The sequence below is a fragment of the Parasteatoda tepidariorum genome, chromosome 2 (assembly GCF_043381705.1).
Source record: "Parasteatoda tepidariorum isolate YZ-2023 chromosome 2, CAS_Ptep_4.0, whole genome shotgun sequence".
Classification (NCBI taxonomy): Eukaryota; Metazoa; Arthropoda; class Arachnida; order Araneae; family Theridiidae; genus Parasteatoda; species Parasteatoda tepidariorum.
Genome location: NC_092205.1, coordinates 103,447,525 through 103,474,670, shown reverse-complemented (window position 1 = coordinate 103,474,670; position 27,146 = coordinate 103,447,525). Strand labels below are relative to the sequence as shown.

At 29.7% G+C, this 27,146-nt stretch overlaps 1 protein-coding gene across 1 annotated transcript in view; it reads left to right on the top strand.

Moving 5' to 3' along the window:
• Nucleotides 1-3,548: 3,548 nt before the first annotated feature.
• LOC107445901 (charged multivesicular body protein 7) overlaps nt 3,549-27,146 on the top strand; it is a gene marked incomplete at its 5' end in the record, with an annotated part of 28,587 nt that continues 4,989 nt past the window's right edge. Inside the window, 5 exon segments of the mRNA XM_071178087.1 lie at nt 3,549-3,611; nt 15,047-15,095; nt 21,269-21,388; nt 23,739-23,840; nt 26,298-26,481. Of these exon segments, the coding sequence (XP_071034188.1) occupies nt 3,549-3,611; nt 15,047-15,095; nt 21,269-21,388; nt 23,739-23,840; nt 26,298-26,481 (518 nt within the window).

Genomic DNA, 27,146 nt, shown 5'->3' with positions numbered 1-27,146 from the left:
TTTTTTTTTTAAAAATCATGGAAAGTGATGGATTTAGGTTGCCGAAAAATCTAATTTTTTAAAATGGAAGTAACCCCCCCCCCCCAAATTTCATAATGTTCCAAATATCTGAATTGGTAACAAAATCCCCTCTCACAATCATATTTTATTGAAAAATGTTTTTATCATGTTCTATAAAAATTATGGTGTTTTTTTCAAAAAATGAAAGAAAAAACATCATTTCTAGAGCGAATTATCTTTTAATCTTTTGTGATTTCAGAATTTTTGTTATTATTTTTAATTAATTTTATCAATTTAAAATTATAGCTCAAGCAAGCCAGTCATTGGCAAGTATTTTTTTATTCCTAAATGATAATGGAAAAATCAGGAGTATTTCTTTCCTTTCCGATGAACAAGAAAAGTATCTTAAAAATATAATTCTGCAAAAAAAAATTTTTTTGCTTTTGTATTTTTTTAGCTATTTTTTTGATTCAACACTTTCTTTACTCTGTTTTTTAAATTAAAAATCTATAAATATGAAAATGCAGATTATAACAGTTTTGGTTATACCTATCATTTCAACTAATGTTATAATGATTTTTTAAATTGATTGTTGTGTTTTTGTCAAAGAAAATAATAACTTTGTTAAGTCATGAAAAATTTTTGGAATTAGTCATGAAAAGTCATGGTTTGAAAATCGAAAATATAGCACCCTGTATATTTAATAGAAATTTCATATTTTAACGTAAGTGCGATTATTAAATAATGATGAATGACTATTCGTTGGCTCTGCTGCGTCTCCCCGCCATTGTTTTTGTAAGTTTTGAATTGATCTTTCTTCGATTTTTAAAGACTCGAAGTTTTACNCCGTCACCTTACGCTTGGATAAAAAGAAATGCACATCATTGATTTAATGGTCTGTAGTAATATTTATCATTCTCATAGGTGCCAACTCTACTGGTTATTATCACACTATTATTAGTGGTTACAAGTAAAAGTCGTAATAATCTTTTAATAATAAGCTTTTTCCTAACTTTCAAAAATTATCAAATTTTGCTTTGATTCAAAATATTCAAAAAAAAATAATAAATATAATAAAAATAATAAAAAACAAAAAAAAAAGGATTAAGTATTACTTTTTTTATTTAATTGTAAATTCATGCATATTATTAATAATATGTATATACCTATACAGAATTTAGTAGTAAAACCTCATGAAATTGCGCCAGTTTTATTTTTGTTAATGTTATAGATATTGTATTTCTGATTCCGGTATTGGGTAGTTGACACTTCTGCAAAGTGTCAGTATGTGAGTTGATCCTTATGGAAGAAATTTTTTTGACATGTTTACAGCTCTTCATTAAAATCAAAAGTGATTGCTTTATAGTGTTTGTAAGGCCTTTTGTGTTTTGTTGAAAGTTGGTTGCAATATTTTACTTTGCTGCCAACTGTACTGGATTTTGCCAGTTTCTCCTGGTTTACTGGTTTAATTAAAATTCTCCTGGTTTTTGTACGTTTTAGAAAATTCTCTAACATTCTTGAGTAAGTTTTCTTTAAAAAAATCCCTATTGAAATAGAATTTTTGTACAGAAATACATAATGACGCGAACCTTATTTATAGAAATCAGTTCAAAACTTTTTTTGTTACAAAATGTTTAATTTATTTTTATTCAGAACTCTCTTTCTAAATTAATGAAAGAAATCTTTTAACTGTCTTTGATGAATTGAATGCCTATTAATGTTCCAAATTATGAGTATACGTAACATTTCAAGTATGTTAAATGTCAATCGTAACATTAAAATATTGCAGATTTTCTATTTTGATGACTATAAAATTCCCTATGTGTAAAACATTTACTGCATTATGCAACAATTATCATGAAATTTATATTATTTTGTAAAATCTACTGGATTTTTTCCTATCCATGTTGGCAGCTATGAATTTTCGTAAATAACAACTTTTAATATAACAATTTTACAATTTTGTGAGCAACACAAATATGGTACTCAAGATACCTGCTTTTACCTATGCTTTAAATTTTCTACAATCATAGTTACTGATGGCAAAAATAATTATTTTTATAATTATTGACGAACCAATATCATGGTTACTATCCCTGTGGCAGAATTTGATCGATCTATTTGCGACAAAACTCTTATTCACTAATATCTTTCTGCAAGATACTTTTAATGATAACAAGCATATATGTTACAAATTTCAAAAGCGCTGTGTTTACAAAAAACAACTATTTAATTTTTTTTTTATGAAACATGTAATAATTTTTTATTCTGATATTATGGGTGATATTTTCGCATTTTTTGGGGGGGGGCACTCAAATTATTTTGCCTTTTCTAAGTATCGCAATAAAAAATATAATAAAAAATCGTGAAATCCGTAGCAGTAATTACCGGGGGAAGATAGACGACGAAATAATGCGCATCGAATCAAATGCGAGTTTCGCTTTGAGGTTGACAGCCGAGATTCTCGCGGAATATCATATTTGTCATGTNCTTTTAATGATAACAAGCATATATGTTACAAATTTCAAAAGCGCTGTGTTTACAAAAAACAACTATTTAATTTTTTTTTTATAATACATGTAATAATTTTTTATTCTGATATTATGGGTGATATTTTCGCGTTTTTTTTTGGGGGGGGCACGCAAATAATTTTGCCTTTTCTAAGTATCACAATAAAAAGTATAATAAAAAATCGTGAAATTCGTAGCAGTAATTACCGGGGGGAGATAGACGACGAAATAATGCGAATCGAATCAAATGCGAGTTTCGCTTTGAGGTTACGTTGTTGTAATAATTAATATCGCATAAAAATTATCGGATTTAAAAACTGGAGAAATCAATAGCAATAACTGCCAACAATTCCATAGAATTATTGCCTTGAAAAGTAAATACTCAAATGCACAATTTGATTTTTCCATATTGTTCCAACTTTACCCCAATCATAGTAACCCAAATTTATTAATTCAGAACTTAAATTTTATATATTCTCAATCACATTTCATGTTGAAAAAGCATAACTATCAAATGTGATTCTAATACTTTATAATATACTAATTCTAAGATGCCGCTTTCTATTGTAGCAAAATTATCGATTTTAATTGTGTTCACCTAATATTAAAAATCTAAGCTAAATAATTAATTTAAACTTGATTTATTTTTAATTAAATAATTCTTTAATATTTTCTAATAATATTGTTTTTAAATAATTAAAAAATTTAGCAGGATAATTGCAACAGCAATCTCATTATGAATCTTTTTTATATAGTTTTCCAAAGTGTTTTATATCTTAAAAAAAATTTATTGCTAATTTGGTTTGTTATAGATAATTTTATTTTTTTTCTTTGTTAAAAACTATAAAAATATTTTTTTAAATTATTTATTAATTTTTATTTGATGAATAGTTAGTATAATATTGTCATTTTAATTATTTATTTGTACAAATAAAATGCTGATATGCATGTTAAGTAACGCATGGTTTCGTAATGTGAAAAACAAAATGTAAACTTTTTTATAATATAAATTGTTTAATTTGTTTTTTATTATTTTAGCCTTAAAAGTGCCAAAGACACTCTTATAAATGACGTTGATGAATTGGAAGAGAAAATTTTAAGGTAAGTTTCCTAAAATTAGTAAAAAATTGCAGAGAAAAATACAAGGTATCTGCGCGCCTGGAAAGTTATGGATTTCAGTATTGAACAAAGTTTTTCAAGAAATGTCATGATTTTAACTATTTTTTTAAAAAAAAAAATCAGAGTAAGTCATGAATTGCCAAAAAATCAAATTTTTAAAATTGAATTTACCCTCCACCCTCTCCCAATTTCATGTTGTTCCGAATATCTGAATTTGTAACAAAATCCCTACTCATAGTCATATTTTATTAAAAATGTAAAATGTTTTTATCCTGTTCTTTAAAAGTTATGGTGTTTATTCAAAAAATGAAAGATTGAACGTCTTTTCTAGAGCAAATTTTTTTTTAAAATTCCAGTCATTGGCGATTATTTTTTATTCCGAATTCAGAACAGACAAATCAAAAGTAATTCTTTCCTTTCCGATGAACAAGGAAAGTAACTTTAGAATATAATTCTGCAGAAAAAAGAAATTACTTGCTTTTGTATTTTTTCAGCCATTTTATTTCTTCAACTCCTTATTTACCCTGTTTTTTAAGTTAAAAATCAATAAATATGAAGATGCAGAGTATAACAGTTTTGGTTATACCTATCATTTCAATTAATGTTGTTATAATGCTTTTTTAAATTTACTGTTGTGTTTTCGTCGGAGAAAATGTTAACTTCGTTAAGTCATGAATTTGAAAATCTAAAATGTAGCAGATATACTTTTATCCAGATAAGAACACTTAATAGAATTTTTAATGCTAGTTGCAAAAATGTCAAGACTATTTTTATCAGGCTTGGCAAGTTTCTTACATAGTGAAGGAAGAAAAAAACTGCCCAGAAAAAAAAAGGGTTTCTTCTAACTCAAGTGAGAGAAAAAGAAAAATTATTTTAAGTGAAAAAATATCAATTATTGACTTAAAAATTTAAACAGTTTGCAATTGTTATCTAGTTGAAATAATAATACTTCCAAGTCATTTAAGAAATCATAAATTAAAAAGCTAGGAAAGAAAAATAAATTTAATGAATTTCTTTGGAAGTTGAAACTACTGTAGCCTTTTTTCATTGTTTTTACATAAGGAAGTATAGTAGAAATTCATTTTACAATTATGTAAAGAACTTTCAAAATATTATAATCAAATTATTTATTATTGTAATATACTGCAAATCACGCATTTTATTTCATGATTACAAGCAGCATACTTATTCTCTTTTTCTTAAGGTGTCTTGTAATCACAAAAAACTTTGATGAATCTCTCGGACTAACATAAGGAGGTGTTTTTCTTTCTCTCAAGTTGTACAGTTAGGTCATCAATTTAGTCAAAATTCCCAACACCCCCATTTTACACTCTTTCTACACTGGGAAATGGGACCATACCTTACTTCAGAAAAGGGCAAGCAAGGGGAAATTCTTGTCATAACCAAAAAGCAGAAATTTCTCATTTTTTGGAGTAATAAACCATTTTTCTTTTCATAACAGCTAAATTAAATTTTGCGAAATCTTATTATTTTAATAAATGTAAAATTATGTATTTTAATTTGAAAGAAACAACTTAAAAATATATTTTCTTTGTTTCATTATTCACTTTTTAAATTTTACTCATATATTCTGTAAATGTCATGCCAAATAAAAACAAAAATTTATTTAAATTCGATAGATATCAATTATGCATTTTATTGATATTAAATATAAATTTTTTTTAAAAAAAGTTACTGTTACTTTATACAATAACTGTTTCAGAAATGTAAAAAGGCATGTGATTCTTCCAGTAATTGGCAGAATTCTGCGAATGTAAAAAGGCGTGTGATTCTCTTATCAGTCACTTATTTTCCAACAAAAATTCTGCTAATCTAACATTTAAGTTTTATTACTTAGGTAAAATCAATTTTAACATATGCTTGTGAAACCTGGACCCTATCTTGTACGAATGAGGCTATGCTGGGTACATTTGAGAGAGAGGTCTTGAGAAGTATTTTTGTAGGAATTCAAACAAATGGTGTGTGGCTTAGAACAGTGGTGCGCAAACTTTTTTCGACTGCGACCCCTTTAGTAGAGAGAAAATTTTTGGCGACCCCTAGAGATAAATGTTCACAAATAAGATGTATATTTCGCGCATTTCTTTCGTTTCATCGAATAAAAACATCATCATATTTGACTCATATTAATTTTATTTATAATTTTAAGAAAATACTTTTTGTATAACACAAAAATCTGTAAATTGCCCTTTAATGAGATGTATGTGGCTGCAAGTTTCTAATTATCTCATCGATGTTTGGATGTATGTTGTTAATTGCAATTCGCATATCATCTTCAGGGTTTAAACGCGAGCGGTATTTTGTTTTTATTGAAACTAGTTTGCTAAATCCAGTATCACATAAATACGTTGATGCAAATTGTATTAACACTCTGATGGCATTCTTGCATAAAATGGGATATTGTTTTTCCACGGATAGTCAAAATTTTTTGTCAAAGCTGAATCTTAAATTGATTTCGACTCAGTAGTTCTCACTAATTTGAAGAGTTGAACTGCATATGTCAAAGGAAAATGGATCACGAATCCAACCAAGATTTTCAGGAAAATCCTCGAATCTTCTCGAAGAATTTTTCTTTAACTTTTCAATGTAACTTTTTAGTTTGCGCACCACTGGCTTAGAAGATCAAATCTAGAGCTTTATTACTTCCATAATGAACCTGACATTATTAAAGTTAATAAACGACAAATAATAAAATGTTGAAATGATGTTTTTAAATGTAAATATATCTATATTATTTTTTTTCCTTGATAAAATCGTTAAAGCAAGGGAACATGGTGTTGTTTTTATTCAGTTCAGTTTTGCCAGAGACTAAGCTTATTCTTCAAAGCTTGAATTTTACTGGCTGCAGTTATGATAGTTGAATTCTCACCCTGCAAGCTCAAATTTAAGTCGTTAAGTTTTTCGAAAATATCAACTAAATAGCTCAGCTTCCCTAGCCAAACTTCATTGATATAATAACTTGCCAATCTATGTTTCTTTTCGATTAAAAACGTGTACACTTCATTTCTTAAATCAAATATCCGTCGTAGTATTTTCCCACGTGAAAGCCATCTGACTTCGGTGTGTAACAGTAAATCTCTCATACGTTGAACCCATCTCATTGCAAAGTATTGAAAAGAGACGGCAGTTGCATTTAATGTAGTTAATTGAACTAACAGCGTCTTGTAATACGTTGTGCAATTCTTCATCCATATCTTTTGCAACAAGAGCTTGCCAATAAATCATACAATGATTAAATACCATATGAGGCGCCACCTTCTGAATTAAGCCTCTGAGCCCCTTATTCGAACCTGTTAATGCTGCAGCACCATCAGAAAGAGTGGACAGCATGAAATTGCAATTAAACAGGGAGTGACGGTGCTTCACTCTTTATAAGTACACTGTATGGTATGCAGCTTGCAGGGATAATGCATTTCATAAAAATTTGGCGACCCNAAACCTGGACCCTATCTTGTACGAATGAGGCTATGTTGGGTACCTTTGAGAGAAAGGTTTTGAGAAGTATTTTTGGAGGAATTCAAACAAATGGTGTGTGGCTTAGAAGATCAAATCTAGAGCTTTATTACTCCCATAATGAACCTGACATTATTAAAGTTAATAAACGACAAATAATAAAATGGACAGGCTGTGCTATCAGAATGGACGGAGACCGTACCACAAAAAGAGTTTTCTATGCCAGACCCGTTGGCACACGAAAAAAAAAGGCAGGCCGAATTCGAGATGGATAGATGGCCTAGAAAAAGACCTTTTGTTCTTAAAACTAAAATCTGGAAAACACTTGCAGAAAAAAAGGTTATCCTGGAAAAAAAACTTCTCGATTCAGCCAAGTCCCACCCTGGGCTGCAAAACCATTGATGAGGATGATACTTATGTAAAATCTGGTTAGCGAGACATTTATTGCACGCATACTGGCACCCTCTTTTTTCTAAGTTCTCAATCACATGGCATGACTTTTTACATAGATTTTTTAGATGAAGAGCAACTTTAGATAAAATTCAAGAATACGAGACACAAAAAAAATTTTAATAATTCGGGTAAAACTAATGAACTACTAAGGCATGTGTAAAATTGATTATCTAAAAAGATTGTTCTTTGAAAAAAAAAAAAAATTTTTTTTTCCTTTTTTTGATAATGAGTAGCAATTTTGTTGTCCGAATTTAACCAAAGAATCAGTGTGATGCCCCTTTTTTATTTGGTTACAATTAGATTGACAGGATTGCCACTCCACATGGTGATCAGGGAAGGTACAGGGAATTTTTATTTTACAAACTGGGAATTTTTGTTTTTTAAAAAATAGTGACCAATCAAAGCATAATCTATGGGATATTTCAGCTATACTAAACTATTTAATTTACTATAGCATTATTTAAGTATGTTCAGCTGTTTTTCCAGCAATTAAAACTAATAAATAAAGTTAGCTCAATATAGCTCACACAAGAGCACAGTAATTGTTGTTTCCTCTTAATTTATTGTGTATAATATGTACAGGAAGAAAGAAAAACAGGTAATTTCTCCTGTTATCTTTACAAAGAAGGAGAGAAAATGATACTGCCCTTGTGAAATAATTCGGACAACGGCATCTTTTGATCTTCCAGACGACACAGGTTAAGAGACTCCTCGAGTTGAAATGACAATGCCCTCAATGTTTCCTTCCCATTTCTTTCATTTTCTTATTAATTTGAGGACTGTGTTTATCACAGCTGGGGTAAAAAAGAGAACAGAAGTATAATCTTTGAGGTATTCCTATCAATGAAACATTCAGACACTTGATAGATGATCAATTATGAATAATCAACTCCATAGGTCCTCATGACTTACAGGCATGCATTGCCTTTTTTTTTCTTCTGTGAATCATGGGAGATTTACTTTAAAATTATTTACTATAATATTATTTAATTATATCTATATATTTGAAAATATTCTAAAAACAATTTATGGTGTTAAGCTTAGGTATTAGGGTACGCTTCCGTAAACGAACAATTTTTTTGGATTCCAAGAATGCCTGCTTAATTGAAGTTTCACTGTATATATTTTTAATACAAATTGTTTTTACATACCGAATCATATAATCATAATTTATGAAGCAAACGTATGACTTTTTAAACATAAATTTTTATTCACAAATTACTGAATTTTCGCTTTCAAATCAATGGTTAATTTTATAAAAAAAAAATTTTTAATTCATTCAATTAAAAGCTAAACAACTTTAGAGCTTTTTTTTAAAGAAAATTTGACTTGAAAATCATGAGAAAACTTACAAATTTTGTTTAGGAAGTAAAACTTATATGTTTTCAAATAAGACTGTTAGAGCTAAGATTTTTCCCCTCTCATTTTAATAGTTTACAATGTTTTTCTAAGGATTCACTAATATTTAGAGAGAAAAAAACTAGTTTTATTATTTTGTTTATTTATTTTTGTTAAATAAATCAGTTTTTGATAAATGAATTAAAAACCAAATTACTAAAAAATAGATTGACGTCAAAATAAAGTTGCGATAAAAATTTAACCATTTAAAATAATTCTAGCATTTTGAAATAATCAATATTTTACCAAGCTACTCATTTTTTGTATTTTTAGATAATTCTCTATCTTTCAACACCCAGTAAACAGAAAATAGTATAAGTATACCTAATTCATCTAGATATAAGTGTGCATATAATAAGTATAATATAATCAAAATGCAGATATTTATAATTTGATTATATTTTAAAATTCTATATAAAATTAAAATAATACAAAAACTGTTATTTTCTCTAAAAAAATTTTTACTTTTTTGCAGTATGTTAATCTTTTTTTCTTTTTAAATTGACCTATTAATTTATTAGTTATCATTTAACAACTGTGTTGGTCAATTTTAATTTCTACCAATTGTTCCGGTGTCCTGGTAGAAATAGGTTTTTTCCGGATAAAATCCCGACCCTGATTTTATCTAGTAAAAGCGGTAAAAAGTTATAAACCTTTGTACTCTTACAAAAATGCTCTAGCCCCTTGTTTGGATTCATGCATGAAATTAGTTATAGCTCTATTTGTCTTAAAATAATAATTTCAAAATAAAAAAAATATTCTACTAGTTTACACTAATTATTGCATCATTAACTGTGGTACATTAGTCATAATCCATATCATCAGAAAGAACGCTTTCACATTCTCAGTATAATATTTTGTACCTATACTATATTTTTTAAGTCCCAACAATGACCAATGATAGCTTCATCCTGAAGTGCAAAAGAAAAATATTTTCTACATAGTTCTTCTTTCTTTTAAAGGTTGTATCTCTTATATATGAGATTCCTTTTTCAATCTTGTTTACAAAATAGTCAATTAAATCATTATGCATCTGTAGCCAGATCTACTCTATCAGTTAAAAAGCACTTTGTCTCCTCCATACCTTTTTTTTCTTCTGATGATTAGAGCGAATAATAATAGAAACTCTTTTTCAAAGTTGTATTTTCAGTCTGCTATCACTTTTAATGTAGTGGAATTCATAAAAAAGAAACTTATTTTTAAAAAAATACATATTTACCTGATTTCGTTTTCTCTTTGATTTACGAGGGGGTGGGAAAATGCATTGCACATGCATATCAGTGAACTGAAGATAAAAGAGTAAAATATATTTATCTATTTGTCATCGATTAATTAAAATAAAATATTTTTCTTTTGAATAAATTCTGATTCTTTGGAAGTGCAGTATCATTTGCAAGTTTTTCTTGATGTGGAATCACATCTGCTTTAAATAAAAATCGCGTTTTTATAAAAATAAAAAGGAGAATTGTTAATTTAAACATACGATTATTTTATGAAACATATTGCAGTTTTGTTTTTCTGATTCCACGACGTTTGATTTTTTTTTCTTTTCAAGATAAATTTCGCACTCAATAAATTAATTCTTTTTTTTTTTCATAAATTTTATCATTAGGTTTTTTTTTTAATTCAGTTGATCTTTTTAATTGTGCCTTGGTCTGGGTTTTAATATTTATGCTGGTGTCTTTTTTAACTATCGTTTCCGGTTCGATATTTTCAAGTGTTGTTTTTATTTAGATTAATAAGTTTTCCTTTTATTTTATCCTTCCCCCCTCCCTGTATAATTAAGTATGAAATATATTGCGTTATTTAATCATTTGTTTTGTTTATATTAGTTAATTTAGCTGATGGTTTAATTAACAGCTGAAAAAAATATTAAACATGGGTAAAATTAATAAAGACATGTCGATTATAGAAAGCGGACAGATCCTCTTATCTGAGGCGAAGTCGAGGATAGTAGAATATTTAACAGCATTGGAAGGTACCAAGAAGAAACTTAATTTGTTAATGCAGGAACCTTCAAAAAAGTGTAAAAAATAAGATATGTTATTAATGAACAAAATTAAAAATTCTTGTTATTAAATTCTTGTTTTAATTCTATTTATTAAATATGCTCCAAATCTTTGTTTTGCTGCTCCAAAATTGCTTTTTTGTTGCTCCCAAGATGCTCCAAAACCATGTTTTGCCACTTGCATCTCTGTTTGTGCAATTGTATAATCGTTTGCTGCTGAATTTAATTAGAAAAAAAGAGTTTTTAAAAAAAATTGTAACACTTCACTGGCGTTCGGAAAGAATAACTTTCTGTTGTCCCTTATTTTAAAAACTGTCATACAAAGACTAATATTTAGCTTTTTAATTTGCCTGAGACTACTCGTGATATTAAACTGGTGATAAATTAAATGTTTTTTGCACGTAAGAAAAATTAAAATTTCAGCTTCAGACTTGTGTATTATGTTTTGTTTTAGTTCCTTGTATTTATTAATAAAATAAAGTATTTGTTGATTTTTTTCCGAAAAAAAAATTGGTAAAGGAAGCAGTTAACAGTCTTATTCATAGTTATATTTTCTCCATAATCCCAGGTATAATGACCTTTTGTAATATCTCTCATTCAGGAAATATTTTATAAATCCAGTTTCTTGTGAAGGTTTCTAGCAATGTTCTTTCTTTTTTTTTTTTTCTTCTTTCCCTTGATTATCTGTTTTGCCTAAGTGTGCATTTGTCACAGATTCGAATCCACTACCCCGAGTTTTTAACAGGATTCATTGACTTTCAATGTTAGTGATAAAAAAAACTCTCCCAAACAATGCAGAATTTGCGCTGAATTTGTTTAAGTCTGCTTTGTTTTTGTCGACTTAACCCAATTAGAGCCCAGGGCAAAAATTTCTTTGGGGGCCCCCTCTGCTTACCAACTTCAGTAATAAAGTACCGAACTTTATGGTGGTATGTAAATTTTTTACCTCATTATAGATATATAACAAGAAAAATTATTCGAACCTAAAATAGCTATGAAGCCCTTTCCGATGATCAGATGACATATCGTTCTGTCCATTTTATTGAGTTTCTGACAATTCTATATCCATCATGCCGAGTGCAGTTTTCTGATTGTTGACTTTGTCACCTAGCTGGGGAAAATTCATATTCTTGCTGACATTAGGGTGAAATTTTTGCAATGATGAGGGCTCAATTAAGTATTTCTGTAAACATATTGCGATATATATATAAGAATACGTTCTTTTAACTGGCCAAATTTGTCCATTGTAATTGTGATTTCCGCCCTAGAAAGCCATGGATTTACGAAACATAGATTGTGTTCATACCATAGATCAGGGATGGGCAAACTTTTTTGGTCGAGGGCCAAAAATCAAGAAAAAAAAATGTTTGGTGGGCCAAGTAAGATCTTCAAAATTTAAGAAAGAAAAAAAAAAGCAATATACAAGTTTTAATTTAAATATTTAGTGGGATGAAGGAAATTGCGATTTCATTTCTAAAACTTCCTTATATTAAAGTTCGAAGTGAGATGTGCTTATTTTAAGGAACAAGACTAAATCCTTTTCTGTTAGTCTACTTCTGAAATAATTTTTTCTAAGGTTCATAATTGAAAACTCTTGTTCACGTATATAAGATTAAGCTAACATAGCACTGATTTTCTGGGCGTGAAATTTTAAATTTTGGAAACTAGCTTTTGGTAATGATTTGTCAAACTTAGGCATATTTAGAAACAACTGCTTCAGATGATTGTTAGATTGTCCGCTCTTTGGAGCGTAAAATGCGCAGTCTGCCAAATGTGAAGTACAATTTACCTATATTAGATTCCATAAGTCAGCTCCTCGAGAAAGACAAACGCTAGTTGGAGCCAATCTACGGCTATTCTATAAAGAACTTCTGCTTTCAACATTTTACCAATAGAAGCTGTCTGTGCTAACTATTTCCATCAATTTATGTTTTGTAGAACAAAAATAGAGAAAGTAAAAATGTCATCAGTACTTTGTTAAAAAAGGAAAAGCTGAAAAAATTTTAAACATAGTCGACAATAAAATGGATGTATATTGTTTATATTTGCCGCTGATCGGCAAATAAAAATTCTATCCGCGGGCCGGATAAAATCCTCCGGCGGGCCACAGTTGGCCCGCGGGCCGTAGTTTCCCCATCCCTGCCATAGATTAATGAAGAAGCTAACATAACACTGATGGATTTTACACTGCACTGATATTTTGTTTAAAAAAAAAGTTCATTAAAGAAGTAAAATAAACTTTCTATTCCATTTGGGAGCCCCTCTCTGGTGTGGGGGCCCGGAGCAGCTGCCCCGTATGCCCCTGCCTTAGTTAGGCTTTGTATTTAAGAATGAAGTTCATCCACAAAACTTCAATGGGTGCTCTAGATTTTGGTTTCTTTTGGAATATTCCATCATTGAATCAACTTTAACCGCTTTTCTTACCTAATATTTTGAGAAAAAAATGCAAAGAATCAACATATTTTTTTATTTCATTCATAAATACAAGGAACTAATACAAAACATAATACGCTAGTTATAAGCTGACATTTTAATTTTTTTATGTGTAAAAAATATTTAATTTACCATCAGTTTGCTATCCCAAATTATCTCTTGTAATTGAAAAAAGTTAAATATTAGTCTTTGTATGTGTTCACATCTTCATAATCCGAAAATCATCTGCATTACTTTCGTTTGCGATTGCCATTTTTTTTTTTTTACTCTTTTTTCTATGTAAATTCAGAAACCATCATATATATAATTGCACAAAACACATCTGCAGTCACACACATAGCAAAACTCTGAAACAAAAATTGGTAAGCTTCCAACCACAGCAGATTATTATCATTTTTTGTTTGACTTCCGACCAAGATAAAGTGTGATAAAACAAAACGTATTGACGAATTCTGCTATGCCCTAGTTTACTCGGGATAATCCAGGAAGCAGTAAAAAATTGATGCTGTACACCTTAATAAATTGTAGAATAAGTCTTAAATTGCAGATTCAAGAGCAGTTTCCCAAGGTGGTGTTATTCCACTCACTAACTTCTAACTATCTCAATCAATCTCTAGTTGGGTACTAATTCTGAGATTTGAATCGCGAAATTGCGACTGATTCGAATCAGTTGATTTTATAGAAATGGATTTGAAGTATAATTTATTATTGTTTCATTATAATCAGGATTTGAATGAGTTGATTTTATAGAAATGGATTAGAATTATAGTGAATAATTAATTCATTATAGTTCATTGATACATTTTAATCAATTGTTCCATTATTATCAGGATTCGAATCGATGATTTTTACGAAATGGATTTATTTGAATTGTAATAAAGAATTGTTTCTTAAATTTCAGGTTAGTTTTGTTTCGCAGTGATGCTATATTATATACAGTTAAAAATTTCTTGTAATACCTGAGAGATTCTAACACATTTATTATTAAGGACTTAAGATTTTCCAATTAAAGAATTTTGTGGATTCAGATAGAAAGAAAATAAATTAATAAAACAATTCCTTTATAGTTTCTTAAAATTTGCCATAGTTAAAAGTATATATAACATTTGGCAATATATGCAATGCAATTATGCGAAAGATATAATAAGTATATTTATTTTTTTTAAAGACTTCATTAATGAGAAAGAATAACACCTTTTTTTTCTATAGACATTAGTTTAAAGAAAAATAGTGATAGATAAGTAAAAATGTTCTAAAGTTTTTGCAATTTCAAATTTATTTTAAGCTTTTGATTTGTAACACGAGATTTACATTTTAGTCATGTTATTGGAATCAGTGATCCAAATTACTACATTTCGAAATGAGATCTAAATCACATAATTTGAAGCACTGAACCGAATCACTTGGTTCTAATGATCCAAATCACATTATTTGAATCAGTGATATGAATCATTTCATAAGAATAATTTATTCGAATCACTTGATTTATAACTTTGAATGAAAATTTTATTTAAAATGAATTGGAAGTTTCAGTTGACTATTTAAGCAATTTTCCTTGGATATTATCTTTCATTATATGTGCTTTCTTTCTTTTATATTTCATTTAATTTAGTCTATTTTTAAATTAATTTTTAAAATTTTATTTATTTTTTAGTTGCACAAATTCTATAAAACAGCTTCTTAAAAATGGATACAAAAATAAAGTGAGTGAACCCTTGCTATTATAATTTTATTTATTTGTTGAAATTAATTTTTTAATTGAACAGAAAATATGTTTATCTTATTTTTATAATTTATTGACTTTTTATCTGCTGAAAACAAACTTTGATGAAAATTGTCATGTTACTTAAAATATAATACATTGCCTAATGTTTAATCTTTACCACTTGCTCTTTCTACCCAAATATCCATTTTAAACGTTTATCTTTTTTCTTTTTCAAAATAATTTTCAATTTTTAAGGAATTAGATTTATTTACATCTTATCCATTTATACCAGAAGGAAAAAAAGTGTTTATGAACCTGCTCTTTTTTCTGACCGCTACATTGCCGAGTTTTTTGTTTATTACAGTTCGAATTGGACTGAAAGAAGAAAGTTGTTGACTTTGTAAATGTGGCTACATAGTTTCGCAAAAAAACAATTTAAGCATTGTTACACAACATATTTCTTATTCAAAAAAAGTTTCAGTGATCTTATTAAGGTTATATGTTAATGGTGCTTGACTGTTTCAACGTCCAATTTGTTACGATCCTTCAAAATATCTTCCAACACACTGTTGCCAATCTTAATGAAGAAAGTAAATCATTCTACCGTGTTCTTTCAATGTTATTTTTTAATACCATGCATCAAAGGTTGGCTGTATTGTAACAGTCAGAAAATTTTATTTGTCTGTTTTAATCAATCCGTAGCATTTTTAAAAAAATGCTTAAAGGCACTTATTTTCGTTTTTTAAAAGCACTTAATGGTGCTTTTAAAAAGTGCTTGATGTTCCCTTTTCGAAAATGAGATTTTTTTTTCTTTACCGTGTCGATTTTCGTCACGTATTATGCAAAAGCATGGTTTTCACAATGCTCTATTCAACCTTTTTAAAATTCATTCAACCACAATCCATTTCCGCGTACTGTCAGCCCATAGCATACGAAAGAGGCAATCATTTTACATGTTTAATAAAATACTTGCGAATCCGCATGTGCATCTACTGAGCTTAGTTCGGTGAGATTCTTGTACTCAACAACTCTGCTGCATTTTGCAAGATATTCTCAATTTCAGGATACATTTTTCACCGTCTGATATCGAACCAAGAAATCTCTTGATCATTTTATAATGGTTAATATAATCAAGAAAAGAGTTATTTGTCAGAAACTTGTTATTTTATCATCATCATGTACAGTCTTTGAAAATTATTTTGTATTTTGTCTATATATATATAGTGCTTAAAAAGTACTTAAATGGTGCTTTGCTGAAAGATCTGGCTATGCACCCTGATTAACACTTGGACTCTGCCACACAAGTTAAGCTAGCCACCTTTCAAAAAAATTTTTAGCAAAATCAAAAAGGCCAATTTCTTCAAAATAGAAAAAAAAATGGAAATTTACAAAAATTATAAGAACATTGATGTAATAAAATAAAACAGAATGAGGTTTGCAAAGCACATTTTCCATTTAGATCCAACTAGCCCAACACACAAAATATTCCAATTCAAGCCGGATGTCTAAGACCTCAATGAGTTCCATTATGCAATTTTAAAATAATTAGGATATTGAATTGGAATGTTCTAGTAACAAGGGAAAATGGTTTAGAGGCCCTCAGCTGTTGTGCTCATGAATAAATCAGGAAAATTTAGTTAAAATCATATGAAAGTAATCCAATCCATAGATTTTGTTCTTTTTTAAAAAAGTTAATTCACAATTCATTGCATACTGATAGAGTTATCCGTCTTTGAAAGTTTGAGTTTGATTGTTATTAATTTGTTTGGAGGACTGTTCTTAACTAGTAAAATCTTCATTAGCTTTTTTTTTTAGAGGAATATTAATAAATCTTTCCGTTATTTGAGATTTATAATTATTTTTTATAACTTAAATGTTCATTTTTCGTAACTTTCAGTTCAGAATGGAACCATGATTTTACATTTTCAGTGGGCTTAGTGTTTTTAAAAAAAAAAAACTGAAGCAGGAAAACATAAAATCAGGGAAGAAGAAAATTTAATTTTTGTAATATTTACTTGTTTTTTTCTTTTTGGTTTTCATATGTTCCAGAGCTTTTATGCTTTGAAACTCTTGTTCAGTTCAATATTTTGTTTTTCATCACTATCTTCAGACATTATATCAAATATTGAAGGAATTGAAAAATAACAAGGGTGTGTTTTTCTGTCTATATCTGTGTCATTGGAAAATCTTGTAGGGAAGTCCTCGGTCACGATTTTCGCCATGTGTTATGCAAAAGTGTGCTTTTCAGATTGTTCTATTCAACTTTTTCACAATTCATTCAACCACAATCTATTTCAGCGTACCATTGGCTCATAGTGTACGAAAGCACCAATCATTTTACATGTTTCATGAAATACTTGGGAGTCCTACAATTCCATTTACAATTGAAATTAGAGAATTGAAATAGAACAATTGAAATAGAGAACGTCCCTTAGCACCAGGAATTTAAATTAAATAGTTATGAAGACAGCTATTTTAAACAAGCTAGTGTTTCCGTTTTACTCGAAATTGTTTGAAAAGGTATTTTTTATCTATCGATTCCAACGTATATTCTACATATATTTTAGGGTATACTTTAGAAGTATTTCGATCGTGTTTATTTTTACGCCCTTAAAATAAAAGCCTTTGCTTAAAATTCTTAAATAAAAACATAAATTCATGGCACAACAGCCTAGAGAGGGCCACGGCCTACTGTGCCCATTCTGGGGTGCAGGAGCAAATATTCCGGTCAGGTGGTCAGCCGAACGCGAAACCCCCAGTGTTTAGTTCCCAAGCATGCTTGGTACTCATTTATCGACCCACTGAAGAGATGAAAGGCTGAGTCAACCTTGCCCAGCCCGAGGATCAAACCAAGGTCCTGTGGCATGAAGCACTACCACTTGGCCACCGGGCGTCAAAATTCTTAAATAATTTGCTTAAAGTAAATTATTCAAGCTATATGATTTAATGCATTTATAGTATGATAGTAATCTGTTTCAAGTAGGGGTGTGGGGTCACTGTTTATGACAGGTTTTAGCTCAGGTGGGCGAGAGAAAGGAAATCTTTTTCTTCGTATTGCTATTCTTGCTATGCGCTATTCTTGTTTCCATAGCAGCAGGCAGCCTCAGACTATGTGGCAGGGGGAGTTCTTACCGTAGACAAACTATACTCCTTGAAGTTACTCATAAAACATCAACACTATTTTAGATAATCTATGTTGAAGTCTCAGGAAACAAAAACAAAAAAAGACAATAATTTATATTCATTTTTCGAAAAAATAGTATGCTTAGTAAATAGTCAGCTGTTATGCATCAAATAATTCTAACAGCAGATATTTTTAATTTCTTAACAATGTTTTATTTTTAGCTGGCAGTATTATCTGCCAATTCTGAATTTTCCTTTTTAAAAAAAATTGATTAGTATATTGATGAAGAAATACTATACATAGCAACTTAAAGAATAAGATTTTTAAAAATGCTAAAATTTAATTAAATAGTTGGTAAAATAGTTCTGTGAAACACGTCCGGACATGTGGTTAAAAAATTTATTTTAAGAATAATACGATACATAAGATGTTGATAAATTTTAAGATTCTTAAAAATGTTGAGTGATTCATATTAATAATTATTAAATATATATTGAAGAAATTGGTAAGTGTATTTTTCCAAATCTATGAATACGAATGTATATTATTGAAATTGTATCAATTATTGAAAAAAAAAACTAAAGAATAAAAATATTCACATCGAATAAGCAGAATCTGAAGTATAATCGTATTTTATCAGAAGCATGCTTTTATAAAACTCAACATTTGTTGAATAAAATGTTATTTTATTCAATAAAAGGTTTTATTAAAATTTCTTTACTAAATTTTTAGACGACTAAAAATAAAAAAGAAACATCGTATTTTATAGTTTATAAAAGTAAAAAAATTGGCAAAAATAAATTATTAATGTCATTTTATGCCACGTGTGCAAAGTCAAGTTCCTCGTAAATTAACCACATTTTAATATTAGTCTCCCTATTTAATTATTTCTTCATTGTCTCCTGACCAAACTATGGGGACCACATTTCCGTTTTTGTGTCGGATTTCATAATTTAATAGTTAGCACTTATTAATTAGCATATTTGATGTCAACCCCAGGAACCATTAAGATTGGCACTTAGTACGTGAAAATCCAATCATTAGAACAAAAGTTATTCTGGGTGATATCTTTTTTTTTTTGCAGACTGTACACACAGTATCTACAAATGTTAACTGAGCATCATTTTGAACAAATCTCGTTTATTAAAACTTAAATTTTATCTTCATTTTAAATGTTATATTATTGTCTCGTTTTATTTTTTAGATTGTTTTATTCGCTCTTTGTATTTTTACTTGCAATCATTCTACTTTTTTTAACCCTTGCCAATTTTTTTGAAAAAAAAAAATGCAAGAAATCAACATATTTTTTTAATTTCTTTAATAAATACAAGGAACTAAAACAAAACATAATACTCAAGTTCTAAGTTGAAATTTCAATTTTATTATGTGTTAAAAAAGTTAAATATTAGTTTTTGTATATGTTCACATCTTCATCATCTGAAAAATCCCTTTCATTACTTTTACTCTCCGTCGCAAACACCATTTTTTTTAATTCTTTTTCTATGTAAATTCATCAACCATCATACATACAATTGCAAACTTCCAATCACTGCAGATTGTTTTGCTTCCGGCCGAATAAAAACGTGATAGTATACTTGGGGCAAATAAATATTTACAATATGTATACTTGGAATAATCAGGGAAACGGTTAATCATTGTCATGCAATTCCTCATAGATACATGCACTTTATACACAAAGCAATTTTTACTTTATTCATAAGTAGAAAACTTTTTATAGTTTCATCAAGTTTCTGCACTTCTTAATGTGAATCAAATCATCTTATTAACAGATCATTTCTGGGAGGGAATATTATTTGTTAGGTCCTACATTTTCTGAGAAGCATAGTAGCTCTTAAGAAGTTAACTTTGTAGTGTGTTTACCTCTACAAAATCACAATTCCTATTCACTAGTATATAAGACACGTTGACTTGATTCTATGATGGAGTACCTTTTCATAGATGAAAGTTGACATTGTCATTCACCCCATGTTGGTGACCTTCAGACCTTATACGAACGTGCTTACCTTGACAGAAACCCTCATTTCGATTTGAACAAGCCCACTTTGATCAACGGTCCACATTGAACATTTAACTCACTACTTGTAACTGCGACATTGTCTTCCTCATGCTGTTGCTTCTCAGTCTCGATCACTCACAAAGTATACGCTCGACTGCTGAAGGAGACACGGGAGCGACCACAACCGTNACTTTTTATCATAGTGAAGTTTAAATTGAAAATACAAAATAACTGAAAAATATATTAACAGTTTTGAAGGGCATTACATAAGTTTCAATTACTGACGCTGGTGATGTATCACCACGATGCTAAAAGAATTGAACATGAATGAAATAAAAGTATTCTTGAATAGTACTATAGATAAATAAACCTGTTTATGACGAACCAAGCACTTAGTCCCTAATATTTTAACCTGTATGGTAAGTCCAAACTTCAGTTATGTATAATTGAATGAGAGGACCAATTGAACTTGATTACTGATTAATCTTCCTTTGTTTAAATTGAAGAGTCAAACAATATTAATAAAACATTATACTTTTAAAAACAAATATTCTCTGGTATATTTAACTATCAATATGTTATTAGTTCTATGTTTATTTTACCTCTTAAATATTGTTCCAGATAAAATTGTGACATAATTTGAGTAAAGGGGTTTAGGACAGGACGGTGTAAACCTTGGATTAATCCATTCTGTCCTAAACCCTGCCAACCCTGCTTAATACGGCTCTCAAAAAGTACAGTGATCTCAATGCACCTCTCCTGAATTCTGCAGACAAAACTGCAATGGATCAACTAGTGGTATCTGTTCATCGAATTCTATTACGGATATAACTCTTGTGGGGGCGTACTGCCGTGCGTCTACCTCTACAAAATTACAATTTCAATTCACTAGTATATAAGATATGTTAACTCAATACTGTGATGGGGTACTTTTTCATACATGAAGATTGACATCGTCGTTAACTACTGTCCCCGCAACTTTTTTGAATCTTTATGAAAGTTATTTTAAAATATATTTTTTTAATTTTAGTCTATGATGATGTTGAAAAGAAAGAAGCGTCTTGAAATTATTCTTGAGAAAAAGACAACTGCTCTGGATAACATAGAGAGCTTGTTGTACCGTTTGAGGAATACAGGATCTGAAAAATTAGTAAGCTTCTTATTTTAACAATCTGTGCCTCAATTTGAATTATCTGTATATGTTTATAGCTTTTACCTGTCTGATTCGTATTGGTCATTTCTTTCTATATTCAATAAATGTAGAAAATATTTTTAAATATTTCTGATAATTTCTTGGACTAGACAACAACAAAAATTATTTAAAAAAAAAAAAAAANATTTTGTATACTGCAAAATATATTGCTTACATAAGCTCACCAGACAAACAAAAAATGAGTCACCTTAGTGCGCAAGCTCCGGTGAATCATTAGGTTTTGTTAGGTGACGCAGTGGGCAAGCGACATGCTCGACTGTGTGTACTAATTCTTTTCGTTATCTTCATATCTAAATATTGCACATTATTTTGCCAGTTCATCTCTAAACTATTTTTATTTTTGGACAAGATCTATCATCTCGATAGATAAGATCAAAATCTATAATCATGATCATGTCTATAATCATTTCTATCTATAATCATTATTTCTTTTTTAAATTTTATATTTCTTTCAAGTATTGATTGTTTTTTGCTTTTTTTTCTTTTAAAAAAATTAATAAGAGTTAGTTGAATTATTTAGAATCTTCTTACTTACACTATTCATTTGAATTATTGTAGCTGTATTATCCACAATTTGTTTTGTTTTTTTCGAGCGAAAAATTATTTAAGTGCTGCAACGACTGTTAATAATAATTAAGGAAATATATATAGTATCTTCTATAGAAGATATAAACTCGGGAAAATTTATTTTCATTTTATTAAGAAGCATTTATTCAATCTAAATTAATTATAGTTACGTGTAGTAAAAGAATTGATCTCAATGAACATAAAAAGAAGCAACGGAACATCAAAGGTGTTATTTAATTTTCACTTTATTAATAAGCACTTATAAGATATAAATTAGTTATAGTTACATCAAATAAAAAAATTGACCTCATTGAACATAAGCAGCCAAACATCAAAAGTGTTATTTTTGAAAACATAAATGAATAAAAAAAATCTCCTGCTTTGCATCCGTGAATGCTCAAATCGGAGAAATCTTCAGGTTAAAAATACAAAAAAAGAATTGAAATTCAAAATAATTAAAATTTGGAAACAAAAAAGTCTAGAAATAAAAAAAAATACCAACAAAGAAAACAAAGTAAATAAGCACACACTAGTTTACTGCGCATGGGTGATTACTCTAACCGGGAATGTCTTCAGGTTAAGGTTACTTAACTCTGGGTTAGAGTAACTCGCTGTTACGTACACGGTGAAATGAAATTTTGGACTTTAACCTAGAGTTGCTCTCATAAAACCTGTTTTGAACTCAGACTGGGGGTTAGGGTCAATGGTGAATACAGCGTTAGTGAGAGAGCATTGATAGGAGTTACATGCAATGAACATTTGGAGTTGAACACCTCGTCAGAAGCCATTGCTCACACAGGCACATAAAGCTGCCCGACTTCAGTGGGATAGAAGTCACCAAATGTAAACAGTTGCTGACTGGCAGAATGTAATATGGTCTGAAGAATCACGTTTCTTGGCTTTATTTAAATGGCACATGTCGTCGAGTGCTTCGGAGGCCAGCTGAAGCATTTCATCAACCTGACTGTGTGCAAGGTCAGGTTTAAGCCGGAGGTGGATCTGTCAAGTATTAGGGTTGTTTTTCTTATTATGGATTGGGGCCCCCCTCACTGAGGTGACCACTAACATTTTTATTTGCACATTCTGGATTATCAGGTAGTGCCTTTCAGTCAACATCTTCGTGTAAAGTGTGCTGCTGGTACCCCTATTTTTCAAGGTGACAACAGCAATGTTTTTCATGCTGGACGAATATGTGACTGGTTTTATGAGCACTCAGAAACTCAATTAGATCTCGACTAGCCCGCAGTATCACCTCACATGAACCCCATTGAAAATATGAGGGATTTGCTGAACAATGGGTAAAATTACAAAATCAGCATTGTCGCAATTTGGTGGATTTGTGCAATCGTATCCTTAGCTATCGGCTTAAACTAGATTTGACGAACCGCAAAACCTTGTGGACTCACTTCCTAACCAAATTCAGGCAGTTATCAAATCCTGAGTCAGTGTTGCATGTTATTAAATGATGTTTTCCATGATTTCTCTGAGGGTGACTTTTTTTGTCGCGTTTGTTTATTTCTTTTAATGAAAGTGCCTATAGTTATTTGTGTTTAAGGTTATTTGGATGGTAGTGTTTAAAATAATATTTTTTTAAAAAACAGAATCATTCAATTTTCTGTTATTAAACACTTTTTCCAACTTTTTTCAATTTTTTTGCTTTTGATACTGTTTTAAATTATTGAGCATTGATTGCAAATAAATTTTCCTTTCTGCTTTTCAGGTATTGGAAGCCTATAAAACAGGTGTTCAAGCAATGAAAGGAACTATTTCTGGTGAACTAAATCTTGATAATGTAGATCAGGTTATGTCCGATGTCGAAGAGGTATGTATAGTTTGATATCTTAGAGGCAGCATACTTTTCTTTTTCTTTCAATTTAGTATTAATTTTAATGTAATGTAATATTGGAAACTTTTCTCTAACAGGGTTCCTACACGGTCAGGAAAGCCTGCAAAAATCAGGCTATTCTAAAATTAAGCTAAAAAGCCAGGATTTTTCTTACATATTCATAAAGTTAGGAAAATATAAAAAAAACTATAGTTCATTCAAAGGCTGTCAGGCAAAAATAAAGTTTCAAGGAAAAATTCTGTAATTCAAAATATGTAATTTCCTTATAATAACATTCCTCTCTCCCTTGTAGAACCAGTCCTGTTAGCAATATCATCCTGTTTATCCAATGATAAGGAATTTTTGATAGGGTTGCTAGGTTTATTGATCTTTGTGTGAATAACTGATTTACAGACAATAGTAGCTGAAACAACAGCAGAAAAATCAAAAAAGGAATTTTTACTTGTGATGCTGCCAAAAAAAAAAGAAGAGCAAAAGAGTTTCTTAGAGTTTAATCCAGAGCAAAAGAGATTAGATAAATTTTTTCGAAATATTTGCACAGAGAAAAAAAATGTGAAAATTTGTGGGAGGTTATAAAAATTGTTCTTATCCTCTCTCATGGTAACGCAACAGTCGAAGGGAGGTTTTCAATCAATAAAAGCTTATTGGTTGAAAACCTCAATGAAGACTCTATTATTTCACAAAGGCTGATTATGTTTCATTTATAAATGGAGTAAAAAACATAGACATTAATGAAAAAATGCTAGATGCTGTAAAAGGATCTAGAACAAGATGGAGACATGCATTAGAAGCCCNGACATGCATTAGAAGCCGGAAAAAAAAAAAAAAAAAAAAGCTGAAATTTTTAGAAAACGAATAAAAGAAAAGATAATTTGAAATTAAAGAAAATCTAAATTGACAAAAACTGCTGCAACAGAACTGGGTGTTCTTGATTCAGAAATTGTCAAACAACAAAATATGTTGAGAAATTTTATATTACATAGGAGGAGCCCCTGAGTTTCTCCAGAAACTTACAGTATTACAAAAATTAATTTAAAAATACTGAAAAAAAGAAGATATTTTTGATTTTATTTTTCTCACGAGTTGCATAATTTTTCTATCTTAATTTTTATTTGTATATAATTAACTTTTCTTGACTTTTTTCCCCTTTATATTTCAATATTATCTTTTAAAAGAAAAGTCAGTTTTAAGTGAAATTGTGATTTTTAAAAATTAATATTTTAATGTAACAAATGTTCTAGTATGTACTCTTAAGAGTAAATATTATTTGAGGATACTGATACATATCGCAGATTTGATTAACCCTTTATATCCTGACGACACATGTGCATTTGGTTCCACTTACATTAAATAAAATAGTATTTCCATAATCGAACAGATTTTCTTGATCTTTTTATTTAAATAGTTTTTGTATCTAAATACAAAAACACACTAAAAGTTTAATCTAATCATGATAATCAAAAATATGTTTCACAAGTTTTCTGAAAATATAATTATAGATATAAAGTGCTATTATGCAATTCCACTTTAATATATAAGTGTTTATCCTATTCAATCTATGATACTTATGACTAAGTAGCATATTATTACTAATTGAAACTGCAATGTTAAAAGTTTTGTTGGAGTGGGAAAAGGCAGGTCAGGAATTTTATTGTAAAAGATCAGAAAAAACCTGCAAAAGTCAGGATATTGTTTTCTCGAAATAGTGTATGAACCCTGTCTAAGCGTTTTAATTCCTAACTGTGCCTTACCAAATCTTAATGTGCATTCATTTAAAACAGTTTATGCAAACCACAAAAGTAAATAATAAGATAAATCTGAGGTTTATTTTTTGAGTTGGGCAAGTTCATAAGCTCATTCTTTTTCTTTTTTTCTAAATTTTGTCTTCTTTATCTTTTGAAATTAGAAACAAATATTTTATAATTTTGTCCCTGTGCAATTAAAAAAAATAGCTTTTTCTTTTTTTGGTGACATGTTATTCTAAATGTAGGATAAAAAATGCATCACTGAAAACTGGATATTATGTTAGTTAAATTTAAAAATAAGCAAATAACATTATTGAAGCATTTTGATTCTTCAAAAACTGTGAAGTTTGATGTTAAATAAAATAAACTTCATATTAAACAAATGATGAATTCTCTACATCTTTATCCATCTATTGTTGTTGTTGACGATTTAACGTGCATCAGTCACCATTTACTTCACGGGCAGTCTTTGGCCGGCAGGGATCGAGCCCACGCCCTACCAACCAGGCTATCCATCAATTAATATGTGCATTTAATAAGTTCTCTCTATTGACAGATAAGACAAAAAATGATCAGTTATATGTAATAAGCAGGATTAATTAAACACTTGCAAATAATCAGCTCTTTCTGCTATTAATACTGATGAAATATAGTGTGTTTTCCTGTCTTAATCTGCTGTCATTTGTAGGTATTAGACGACTATAGAGAGGTTCAAGCTACCCTTTCCAAACCTGTGGAGGAAGATAATTTAGAGGAATATGAAGATGAGTTGAAAGAACTTTTATCCATGGAAGTTAAAAACTCATCCCAAGTCATGACATCGGACGAAGATTTAATGAGGCGTTTAGTTGCTCTTCGAGCGCCACCTGAAGGTATTTTAAACATTCACTCTTTTTTCTTTCATCCTATTCACATAGCTGCCAACTCTACTGGAATTTCCAGTAGACTACTGGATTTTATCAGTTTCTCCTGGTCTACTGGTTTAATGATCTCCTGGTTTTTGTACATTTTAGAAAATTCCCTAAAATTGAATTACCGTAATTTCGCGGAGATAGGCCGCGGCGATATTGATTTAAAACTTGAGCATTTAGTAGGAAGGCGTATCTAAAGGGGCGGCCTATATAGTATTACTTTTTTTTTTTCAAGAAATTTTGCTTTTTAGAAACCGCACTGGAAATTTCATCTTCATTTTTTCCACCTGTTATTGTACTTTTTATTTATTTTTTCATGCTTAATGTCACTCCAAGGAATGGTCAGTGCACCTGAAATTTTCCCCTCCCTAATCCTTTCTTGGAATCATTTTCTGGAGACCACTATCCACAAGAGAACAAAGTCTCTCTTTCTCTTCTGCCATATGGACAGCTGTTGAGTGTAGGAAATGGGCGTGGAGTGGAGAAGCATAAATCAGAAAGGAATGAATGAAGAGAATCAAGGTGGGGCCAGTGATAAAGTAACTGTAAAACAAACGTTCCCCCACCCCGTTCTTTCCAGGAAATATGACTCTTCCACTTGTCATGGATGCCAGGTGTTCAGGCAA